The sequence below is a fragment of the Sarcophilus harrisii genome, chromosome 1 (assembly GCF_902635505.1).
Source record: "Sarcophilus harrisii chromosome 1, mSarHar1.11, whole genome shotgun sequence".
Classification (NCBI taxonomy): domain Eukaryota; kingdom Metazoa; phylum Chordata; class Mammalia; order Dasyuromorphia; family Dasyuridae; genus Sarcophilus; species Sarcophilus harrisii.
The window spans coordinates 288,903,747-288,916,576 of record NC_045426.1 but is presented as its reverse complement, the minus strand read 5'-3'; the positions used below and the strand labels follow the sequence as shown (position 1 = coordinate 288,916,576).

General features: G+C 36.2%; 1 protein-coding gene across 1 annotated transcript in view; it reads left to right on the top strand.

Moving 5' to 3' along the window:
- The first annotated feature begins 212 nt into the window (after positions 1-212).
- Positions 213-12,830, top strand: part of PTAR1 (protein prenyltransferase alpha subunit repeat containing 1) — a 46,409-nt gene continuing 33,791 nt past the window's right edge. Inside the window, exon 1 of the mRNA XM_003761650.4 lies at positions 213-929. Coding sequence (XP_003761698.1) covers positions 844-929 — 86 coding nt within the window. The 5' untranslated portion in view covers positions 213-843. The remainder of the gene's footprint in view (positions 930-12,830) is intronic.

The following is a 12,830-nucleotide window of genomic DNA, read 5'->3' as shown; positions in this document are numbered from 1 at the left end:
GGCACTATTAGTTTAAAAAAAAAAAAAAAAAAATCCCTGCCTTCGAAGATTCTACACATCGTAAGCCACAGGAGAACCTAGGGAACTAAAAGTTCCTTGGCGCCGAGTCTGCAAAATTGCAGGGCTTCCGTTTTTTACCAAAGGGGAGGGGGGCGGGAGGAGATGACGTCGATAAAAGTATTTGGCAAACCAAACAAAAGCAAATACTGGCACACTCACAACTCGGCTCCACTGGGAACCGGAAGACGAGAAGATGCAAATATAGAGACCAGGAAGGAAAAAGGAAAAACGCGAGGTTGGAAGGAAGAAGGGAAGAAGGAAAAAAGGCAAAGCAGGAAGCGAGAGGCACGGCACTGGGCACCTTGCAGAGCAAGGCTGGGACGAGCCTCGTTCTCATCCTCGCCCCTACGGGGAGCGCAAGCCCAGGAAGTGCCCCTCATCTCCTCTCCCTTTAAGCGGAGCCTCGTCCGGGGACGCCCCGGCGTCGGGTTGGCCTAGTGCGCGGAACCGCACGTGAAGGGGGCGGGGGAGGGAGAAGAGAAAGACGGAACCTCACAATTCTCAATGCTCCAATAGCTTCTCTCCCGGTGCTGACCCGGAAGAGCTTCTACTCTTCCTCAGCGCCTCGGCGGAGAAAGTCGCTGGCGCGCGCGCGTGCGTACACACGTAGACGTGCGCATATACTACACACACAAACACACCCAGACGGGACGCGGACACTTAACCTTCCTTCCTCCAGGGAGTACCTAGCTCTAACGGAGTCAGCCCTCCGACTTACTTTCAGTCGCTACTGCTGGACCACCCCTCCCCCCTCCCCACCAATATTTATTAATTTAAAAAAAAATGGCAGAGTCAACTGAGGAGGTGGCGGTGCTGGTGCAGAGGGTGGTGAAGGACATCAACAACGCCTTCAAGAGGAATCCGCACATGTGAGTCCAGAGCCGGCGGGGGCCGGAGGGGCCGGGAACTGTCTCGAATTTGGGTTCGAGCCCCAACTCTGGGAGGGAGTGGACGGACTGAGAGATGATGGTCGCTCCCCTTCTCTCTCATCACCCGGAGGGTAGGCTTGGTCTTCTCTGCGCCGGCCACAGCCACCTGCCCCGAGTACGAGTGACTCCATCCTCTCGCTTCTTCCTTCTCTTTTTCCCCTCCTCCTTCGTCCTCCTATCTTCTCATCTTCCTTCTCTTCCCTTTTTCTTCTCCCCTTTCTTTCTCTTCCTTTTCTTCTAACTCTTCCTCTTCTCTTCCTTTTTTTTTCTTCCCTCCTTCCCTTTCCCCATTTCCTCCGATGTTAAGGTCCAGGAGGTTAATTCGACTTTTAATTTTGCTTTTGCAAAGGGAGTGTTTTTTTTTTTTTTTTTTAATGTGAAAAGGTTTTCTTTCTTTGTTCTTCACCAGCTCACCCTTTCTCCCTCCCCTTCCCAGTCTTAAACCCAAACAAATTACTTTTTGGGAGCACTTTATCTTAGGGCTTTCCTCCAGACTGCGAGGTCAGGCTTGGAGAGGGTGGATCTAGAACTGCCAGGGACTTCTGAGGTCATCCAGTCCAATTCCCTTTGACAAGTGGGAAAACTAAGATCAGAAGTGAAGGGACTTGCTCAAGAACATGTAGGTGTGGTGAACCTTAGAGATGTCATTTGAATCCTGATCCGCCAAGTCCAGTATATATCAATGCCTTTTTAAATTTTATTTTACAGATAAAGAAACTGAGGCTTAGAGAGTTCAAGTGACCAACTAGCCCATGGCTAATAACTACTGGGCCCCTCAGACTTAGATTTTTTTATTTCAAACCAATTTGTTTTTTTCTACTACATCTGGCTGTTTTAGACTAGAGGAACTCCCTGTACCAGTCACAGATCTGCATCTGCCCTGAAGCTCTGAGAGTTGCTCTGGGCACCAAGAAGTTGTCAGGTCTACTGGGTCTCAACCATTTAATTTCCCTTGAATACACATTCCTGGCTGGGAGGCTTGTTCTGTTCATATGCTGTGCTGTCCCTACTATTTAATGAAAGTTCTGGATTTTTACCTTTCTATGTCACTTTACTTTGGTCAAAAGAGAATTGTAAAACATATAAGAATGGTTTGGCTGCTCCATAAAGAAAAGCTTTCAATGGCTGCATATAGGTACTGATAATCTCAAGTACCTACTGAACCTGTTATCTTAGGGGTTAGGCTATTTATACAAGTAAATTTAATAAAAGCTAAAACGCAGGGACAAAGGAGAGATCCAGACAAAGTGTTTTCTTTTTGTCTTTCCCCACCATTCCAGCTGTCTTTTGATTCTTCAAAATTAGCCAGACCAGTGTCTAGGAGTAATCATAGCAATTACTGAGTCCTAAAATTGGGAGCTTCATTAGACATGTAAATTCTCAGAAATAACTGAATAAGAGAAGGGCACATTTTTTTTTTTTTTTTTTTTTTTAGTATATTAAATGGTAGTCTCTTTGAAGAAATAACGAGGTAAAAGCAAATCAATCATCCAACTACCTTTTCAGGTTGCAGAGTTTGAGATGGACTGAAATGACATCCCTTGGTAGAGCAAGTCTGAATTTGTTCAAACAGCCACAAGTCACTCAATATAATTCATCTGCCTTAGGAAAGTTATTAATGTAAAACTTCTTTAATTTAAACCCTTCTAGCTCAAACTTAGTGATAACTTAGAAGTAGCATAAAGAAAAATAGACTCTTTTAAAATAAATACTAAATTGTTTCATTCTTAAGTAATAATATAATTTAGGTCTATTGTGACTTGATTCTTTTAACTAATGTTTTGTAATAATGAGTATTAAATTGTCATTTATACTATTAATAGCACTAAACTTTTTCCATTCATTTGAGCTTTTCAGCTCTTATGAACTCTTAGATTCTGTTATTTCAAATAAATTCTTTTAGATTTACAAATAAAAGGTGAATGCTTTCCTTGAAAGCTGCCTTTGATTTTTATCACAAGAAATTTTTCATCCTTTGTCTTTTGCTTTTGTAATTTTCCTACACTTAGAAAGATGGCCATTTTTTATTAATGAAATTCTACTCCTTCATTATTTGTGCTGTAAACAAATTGCTTGTTAAATTGTCCATGTTTATGAACCAGCTACGCCCAGGGAAAGAACTCTGGGAGATGACTAAAAACCATTACATTGAATTCCCAATCCCTATGTTTATGCCCACCTGCATTTTTGATTTCCTTCACAAGCTAATTGTACAATATTTTAGAGTCTGATTCTTTTTGTACAGCAAAATAATGGTTTGGTCATGTATTTAAAAAAGAAAAATTCCCTCAATATCTGAAAAAATAAATTGTCCATGTTTAGTCAAAATAGTAGACTTAGCCATAAAGAAGATAGATTATTACAGAGAAACCCATTCCTTTTATTTGAAAGTCAGCTCAAAACTTAATCTCCTGAACCACATTGTCAGTTACTATTGAGTAAACAGGAGACACCTCTAAACAAAATTGGATCACAATTATTCTTATGTCAAGGGATTTATCCTTTTAAAAAAAAAGAAAAATCAACTTCTAACTGTATAAATATGTATACATACATTGTATTTAACATGTATGGGACTTGGGGAGGGGGTGGAGGGAAGGAGGGGAAAAGTTGGGACAGAAGTTTTTGCAAGGGTCAATGTTGAAAAATTACCCATGCATATGTTTTGTCAATAAAAAGCTATATAATAAAAATAAATAAATAAAATAAATCAACTTCATTGAGTCATTTATGTTCAGGGCTTGCTTGGCCAGAATGAAGTATACAAAAAATATAAATTATGAGCCTTCCCCTCAGAGGAAATTTATAATTTGTTATTCAGTCACATCTGATTCTTCATGTCTCTATGGAACATAAAGCACCAGTGCTGTCCATTGTGGTTTTCTTGGCAAAGATACCATAATATTTTGTCATTTCCTTCTTCAGTGAATTAAGATAAACAAGTTAAGTGACTTGGCCAGGATCACACAACCAGGAAATGTCTGCAATAGGATTTGAACTCGGATCATCCTGACATTTCCAAGCCCAGCATTCTATCCATTGAGCCACCTAGCTGCCTCTAAAAGCTATCTTGTGAGATTAAAAAAGCACACTACCAATAGATATCATATAAGATGTTAGTTAGACAAATGGCATAGACGAAAGGTACTCTGAGACAGTTAAAATGAGTTAAGGCAAGCTTTGTGGAAGCAATTAGTTGAGCTTGATCTCAGGGTATAGAGGGCACATAAATGGGAGTGTATAAGGCATTGCTTAGGGAAGTTCATTAGACTAGGAGTTAAGAGATCTTATTTCTGTCTAGACCGTCCCCAGTGCTCTTAGTATAATGGATGGAGGATACAGAATGTGAAGGCAAGAAGACTTAGGTTACTATAACAACTTATAGCATGTCCTTTGACAAATTGTGTAGAATTATCCCATCTACATTGCTACTTTCCCTATTACAGTTTCAACATATTGTAAGTTGATAGAAGAAATTAAATGAAAGGAGGGTCAACTGAGTGGTAAGGTACATAGAGCACTGCTCCTGGAGTCAGTAGGTCATGAGGTGACTCTTCTGTGTGACCCTTGCCAAATGAAAAAAAAACCAAAACCTGGTAATTGGGTTAGTTCTGTGGAAGTTGCAGATGACAGAAAAAAGTTTAAAAATTCAGAAATACATTAACATCTGTATAGTATTGTATAATGTTAATATTTATCTCTTACTATATCATGGTAATTCAGACTTCTCTGGTACTAAAGGAGGGCCAAAATAATTTACATAGATTTTCCCTATTCCTAATTCCTCCCCCACCATGTGGAAGGGATAATTTGAACTCAGTTTTTTCTCCTATAAAGTAGATCCAATAGTATCTTATATAAAAAATATAATAAATATGATTATTTTATGAATCAAATGAGGTAATGTAATCTTTAGGATGCCATATAAATTTGTTATTATTTATGACCTTGGGCAAATCTCTTTATCTTTTTTTTTTTTTTTTTTTTTTTGGCCAAAATCCCTAAAGATGGATAATTGCTAAGAATCTGCCAGATCAAAAATTATTTTATCTCAACATACCCAAAATATAACTTTCTCACAAAAAACTTTCCTGTTGTTGAATTTCTCTCACTATTGAGGTACCACAATCCTCTCTGTCAACCACATTTCTTTGATTTCTTACTTGCTCTTAACTGCACAATCTGTTTACCAAGTCATCTTATTTCTACCACAATATATCTTATATAAGTCTGTCTTTCTTTACTTAAGTAAAGTCACCAGGTCCTCTTCAAAAAATGACTAAAACAATGAAATTAGCAAACATTTTATTTATTAAGCACTCTATACTACTTTGTTAAGCATTGGGTATACTATGTAAGGCCAAAATAGTTTATACCCTCAAAGAACTCACAAGGGAAAGGAAACATTCATAGCTATGTATAAGCAAGGCATATACAGATAATACTGGAAATAATGACAAAGAAAAGGCACTAACATAAAGGAAGACCCTAAGAAGCTTCTTGAAAGAGAAGACATTTTAGCTGGCACTTTTGGAAGGTCAGGAAAGCCAGAAGGAAGAGATGACGGAATGAATTCCAGACATGTGGGACAGCCATCTCCTGTAACAGGGTTCTTCTGTGAGGATGAGCAAGGAAGTCAGTGTCACTGGATCATAGGAAAGTATAAGAAGATTGGAGAGGTAGGAGTGGGTCAGAGATTTAAAAGTCAAACAAAGGATCTTATATTTTGATTGTGAAAGAAATAGGGAGTTTATTGAAGGGGGAAGGGATTGACATGGTGAGACCTACACTTTAGGAAGATCACTTTAGTTCTTATTTGTTGTAGGCCGTCATTACATCATGTCTGTACTACTAGAGTAGCCCTCGGGTTGTTTAAGTGATTTCATAAAGTGCAGATATGACTACGTCACCCCATTCTTAATAAATTATAGTTAAATTTAAAATCTTTTTGACAGTTTGACATTCAAAGTACCTCACAACTTAGGTCCTTTCTACCTTTCTCTTGTCTTTTTTATTTTTTTATCCTAACCTTAGACACCAAAAAGAACATTTCTATAAATGCAGCAGAACACAAAAACAGGAGAAAACAACTTTCCATTTCATGCTGTTTGCTTATAGATGTGTATATGTGCATACACACATACGTATATACATATATTTAACGTTTCTTCCAAAATCATCTAGTCTATTTCCTTTTGGAACTTTTAAAAATGTTTCATGCATTTTAAAAATGTTTCAATGGTGAATAGTGATCACTTTCTCTTTCTTTCTCTCTCCCTCCCTCCCCATCACTATTGCTAACTTCCCCTGTGCCCCAATTGAAAACCAAGAGAAAAGGAGAGGGAAAAAACTTAATAAACATAATTATGAAAAAGCCATTCAAATAGTGGCCATGCCCCAAAATGCTTGTCTCTTTCTACACCTTGTGTCCATCATCTCTTTTAGGGGACGGATGAGTTCTTTATTTATATCATGGTCTTGTGTTCTTGTAGAAATTGTTCTCCTGGTTCAGCTCACTCTACATCAGTTCATATCATTCAGGATTCTCTGAAATTGTCATATATCCCAATTTGTTCAGCAGTTGTTTTCTAATTGTGAAAAGAAATTTAGAGGAATTCCTTTTGATTTCTTTTTGTTTTGTGTCTTGAAGACCCTTCAATACTATTTTCTGTTTTGTCCTTCTTAGTTGACCCTTAGGTTCAAATTATACCTGACCCTTAGTAAATACTTAATAAATGCTAACTTACTGACTTAGGTACACTGCCTCTACTTCTCTCTTCTACACTGCTAAATTCTTAAGTCTTGTTGATTATACCTCTACCTCTACCTATACCTCTACCATACCTCTGTCACCTTCTCTATTCACATAGCTACCATGTCTTTCTGGCTTTCATCAGCTCTTGTCTAGGCTGTTGCAATGATTTCCATGTCTCAAGTCTGTCTCCTCTCTCTTCTCCCCCATCATCCATACAGCTATCAAATTGATATTCCTAAAACACAAATCTGACCATGTCATTCTTCTACTAATTAAATTCTAATAGTTTACTATTATTCTTAGGATCCAATATAAATTCTTACATTTGGCAATGAAAACGCTTCAGAATTTTACACAAGCCTACCTTTCTAATTTTTTATACATCACTACCCTCCATATATTCTACAGTCTAACCATAAGCCTATTTGTTGTTCTTGCTCATAACAATCCATACTCTATCTCTGTGCCTTTCTACTGACTGTCTCCCATGACTGTAATGTTCTCTCATATCCTTTACCTCTGAGTTTTCCTGGCTTCTTTCGGGACTTGGTTCACTATCACCTCTTGCAGAATCTTTCCTGTTCTCTTTACTTGCTAGGGTCTTCCCCTTTGCCATTAAGTCTCATATATATTATCACTTATTAGTTTATATGTATCTAGTTATTTACATGATGTCTCCCTCATTAGAATGTGAGTTTTGTGAGTGCAGGGACTATTAGATTTTTGTCTGTATCCCATCCTCCTCCCCCCCCCCCGCCCCCCCACCATGCTTAGTATAATGTCTGGCACATAGTAATTGTTCAATAAATTCTTGTTGATTGAGAAATCTTTATGGGACAGTGAATAGACTAGCTTTCATTGAACCTACAATTTTTATGAGGAAATAATGCAAAATATGACTAAAGCTAAATTTGAGGCCAGTTCATAGAGTTAGATTGAGTAGTTTGAACTTTTTTTGTCCTTTAGTTAATGAGAAGCTACTGAAAATTAAGTGGGAGAGTCATATAAAGGTTGTTTGTAGGCAGTATGGATAATGAATACAAAGGATGGTATTAGAAACTCAGAAATCAATTAGATGGCTGTTTTAGTAGTCTGAGCAAATTATAATAAGAATATATAGACTGGGAAAGTAACCTTAAAAATTATTTCTTTAATTTATTACAATTACTGACAAAGTGTAATAAGATAGAGTAAGAGATTTAAATTTATGATATGTGTGAGAAAATACAGTGACATACAAAGGAAAGCATGTTTTACAGATTTCAGGTAGTCCATCTATTCTTAATGTCTTTGAGTTAAGTCACCAATACACAGGAATTATTCTTTTAAACATAATTTTATCATACTGGGTAAGAATTAGGGAAATCCCTAATTAGGAATATCTAATTAGGAAAAATTATTAGAGTAGGTTTACACCATGACCTGAATGCACTAATAATTCTATGTCCTGTTGTTGTTTCTCTTCTTTAGTGCATTACATTTTAGGTATGTGGGTATCTCCAAGAATGCCTTTGTGAATTACATTTCTTAATACTCAAAGAACTCATATAGTAGCACATTTCTTAAAAGAGCTATAATATAAAAAACATAAGTCAAGAGTGTCCCCTGAAGCTCCTTAGGATAAATGTATAGCTGCTTCAGACTGGAAAGATCATCTGCCACTTATGCCACTTGCTTCATCTTTTATGTAGATGATGATGATGATCATTGTGCATTAGGAGGAATTTTTTCAGTTTTCTTTATGGGTAACATAAAGGGTATCTATCTCTGTGCCTGTTAAAAGATTATATCTAGGAAAAAGAAAATCCTTACTCATGTCATTTCAATATTAGCTAAGAGAATGAGTATTGTGAACTGGAGTCAGAAGACTTTAATTCAAAAGTAGGCTTTGTTATTTGTTGATCATAACAAGTTACTTCCCTTTGATGTTTTCTCATCTAGAAAAACGAAAGAATTGGATTAGTCAATCTCTTAGGTCCTTTGCATTTTTAAAATCACATGATTAAAATTGCCAGAAACTTAGAATAAATGTACTTTATGGAATATCCTTTTAAACAACACAAAATTATTAACTGTAGAGAAAAGATCATTGTCTTAGAGGCCAGTGTGTAGATCCATCCCTGCCAGCAAATAGTTCTGTGATTCCAGACATATCACTTGATGTTTCTGAACTTCATTTTCTTCCTCCACATATATGATAAGGTGATGGCCTTTTAAAGTCTAAATAACTCTAAATCTGTGATCTGAACATGAGAACACAAGAATCCTTTGAGGATTTCTAGGAGGGTCAGATCACATAGTAATAGTTTGCAAAGCAGTTTTCATTTGAGCCTTATAAAAACCCTGTGTTAGTATTCTACATATCATTATTTCCTTTTACAATTGAGGACACTAGATCCCAGAGTGATCCAGTGTCACACAGATAATATATTTTGGATTTGGAATTTAAGCGAAATGTTTTAAAAACATTAAAACTCTTCATAAAAAATGTTAGGCATTACTATAGATAGTAATTAGGCTAGAAGAGATAGAACGTCATCGTAGAGAGTGCTGAACTTAGAATTTCTTGTTAGTTTTTTGACTCTAGGCAAGTCAGTTAAGCTCTATATGCCTCAAGTAACATCCTATGACTCAATCTGCTAGAAGATACTTTGTGTATTTACTCATTGTACTGGAAACTAGAAATATTTTAGCTTGAAACTGGTCTTACTCTGGTGGGCATGGGAGTTTTGATCTGCTCTATTTCAATTTGGGTAGCCAGGTGCCACAGTGGATAGAGTAGAGTGCTGGGCCTGGAATTAGGAAGACATCTTCCTGAGTTCAAATTTGGCTTCAGATACTATAGTTTTGTGTGACCCAGGGAAAGTCAATTGAGCTAGAGAAAGAAATGGCAAACCACTCCATTATTTTTGCCAAAAAAGCCCTAAATGGGGTCACAAAGAATTGGACATGACTAAAAATGATTGAACAAAAAAACTGAACAATAATTTGTTTATCCCTCTTTAGAAAACCCAGTTCTCTTCTCTCACTCCCATCCCCCATATTAATGCCCAAGTTAGTGTGTACACCAATTGTCTTAGTCCACTGCAGTGCAGAATCTCCAGGCTTGAAAGATCTGCCACCCTCAGATCTGTTGGCAGCAGGAATTATAAGAATGTACAAAAAGGAAAAAAAGCCAGATAAAGCCATTGTATTTGAACATTTGTGCAGACCATCCTGTTCCAAGTTTTAACTGTGTAATTATTACTACAGCATTTCATTTATTTAACCAGGGAACAATGATAAAACAAAATTTTATATAGGTTAAATTAAATTAAAAAAAAATAGGAATATCGATAGTTTAAAGGAAAGATTGGGTTGAGGCCTATAATATCTTTATTTATGGTTATATTTCTTCAAGTTTCTTTTTCATTCTCTCCCTTTAAAAAAAATTAAAATTCTTTATAGTGTTCTTTATTAGAATATATTTGAGAAGGAAAGGATTACTAGATTGTGGATGGTGGTAAAAGTAAAGGTCCTACTCTTAAAGGAAGTTAATAAGCAATATCCTCACTCATTACTGTATGCAGTAAGATTAAATTTTTATTTGTTATAAAATGTTTGTTTGTCTCTAGGTTAGTCAAAATATTTTTATGGTTGTTAAATTTTACTATAAAAGATAAAAGTCAAATAGTGATCAAGATGATGACCCCCCCCCACACACACACACAAAAAAAAAAAACATCAGTAGCCTCTTTCATCTTGACCAATTTGGTGGCAGAGGGTTGATGGGAGCTTGCAGCTGCCTATGTGGTGCAAACCAGGACTGCGGTAGGATACAGAGCAAATCTCAGCTGGGAATTGTGTCAGGGAAAGGAGATAGAGATGATTGAAGCCAATTCCTGCATTAGACCACTAGAAGACAATACAAGCAGCTAAGATTGCAGTATAGGGCAGTGTGAATGCAATACCAATTCAGAACACCAGTATCAGAAGTGTCTAATAGATCAAATAGGACCTTTCCTTCCCATTCAAGAATATGAGATCAGGGTGAGAGCTAAAGGTTAAAACTTGACTTTACAACAAAATCCCAATTCAGCAAGTGAGACTAGAAATAATAAACAAGAAAATGCAAATATTGTGCAGTAAGAGAAGCTCATAAGGTAAACCTTAAAGTGAAAAGCTATTTAACATGTAAAAATAGAACTTCTACAGAAAAGAATGACAGCCACAAGAATTCTAGAAGCTTTTGGAAGAAACGAAGCAAGAGATTTTTTTAAAAATGAAATTAGAGCTCCTGAGGAAAAAAAAATGGGAAGGATAATAGCTTAAAACAAAAAGTAGCAATCCCAGTCCAAGAAGTAGACTCCTGGGGAAAAAAATGTTGTAGAGCACATAGAATTTAGTAATTCCATAAGAGAACTACAGAAATCAGAGAAGTCAAAAGACTGAAAAAATAATGTGAAGTTATTTATTATTAAGAACAAAAATGAACTGAAAAACATATTAGGTAGAGATAATTTGAGAATTATCAGATTCCCATAAAACAGAACCAAACAAAAATCTGCTTGCCATATTTCATGAAGTAAAAACTTCCCAGAATTACAATAAGAAATAGGAAAAAAAAAAAAAATCCACCAGTTTCTTTGAAAGAAACTCCCATGGGGCAACTAGGTGGTGCAGTGAATAGAGCACCAGCCCTAAATTCAGAAGGACCTGAGTTCAAATGTGATCTCAGATACTTACCACTTCTTAGCTGTGTGACCCTGAGTAAGTCACTTATCCCCAATTGCCACAGCAAAAAGAAGAAAGAAATTAACCTCCCAACTGAAAATATTCAGGATGTATGGCTAAAATCCAGAGTTTTCAAGTCAAAGAAAAAAAAATACATAAAGGAGCCAATAAAGAAGTAACATTTAATATTGAGGAACTGCAATTTGGATCATACAATATATCTTGATGCATATATTTTAAAAGAGAGAAAGATATTACAAAAGAATAAGACTTAAGATCAAGAATAATTTTCCCAGCAAAAGTAGCATAATCCTTCCCCCCCATTATTTAGCATTTTATTTTTCCCAGTTTCATGTAAAACAATTTTTAACATTTATTTTTAAAACTTTTGAGTTTGATTCTCTCCATCCCCCTCATTGAGAGGGCATAAGTGAAGTTATGCAGAACATTTCCATAAAAGTCATGTTGTAAAAGAAAACATAGACTCCTGCTCTTTTCCTCTATTCCCCCTCCGCCCCCCCAAATAAAGTAAAAATAAGTGTGCTGAGACAGCTGGAATACACAGTGAATAGAATAGAGGAGTCCTAGAATCAGAAAGACCTTAGTTCAAATCCAGCCTCAGACACTTAACATTTACCAGCTGTCATTTGGGAAAGTCATTTAATCCCAATTGCCTGGCCAAAATTAAAAAAAAAAAAAAAAAAAAGAATTAAAAATAAGTATCCTTTGGTTTGTATTCAGACATAATCAGTTCTTTGGATATGGATAGCATTTTTCATACATCCTTCAGAGTTGTATCATTGTTCTGCTGAGAATAGCAAAGTCATTCACAGCTGATTATCTTACAATATTGCTGTTACTTTGTACTTAGTACATTTCACTTTGCTTGAATGCTCATGGAAGTCTTTCCAGATTTTACTTAGAACTTCCTGCTCATCATTTCTTATAGCACAGTAAAAAAAAAAAAAAATGGGGCAGACGGGGGATAGATCTTTAGTAGGATTGAAGACTTTCAAGCATTCTTGATGTAAAGACTAGAATTGGGTAGATTTTGAAGTATAAACAGAAAAAAACTCTAGGAAAGTAAAATACATTTGAGTAATCAGACAGGTCTAAATAATAATAAAGTGCTATTTCCTAATGGGGGAGAAGAGAAGTATCCATTTGGAATCTTACTATATTTGGGTATCAGAGAGATTTCAAAAACAAATATCCGGGGTGGCTTTGTTCCATTTAATGGTTTTAAAGGTAAATGAAAAGAAAGGGAAATAAAGAATATACTAAGGGAGAAATAAGGGAAAAAACAGGAAGAACTTAGTATTCCTCATTATTTAGGTACATAATAAGAATCAGTTTTATATACAATCTTTTGT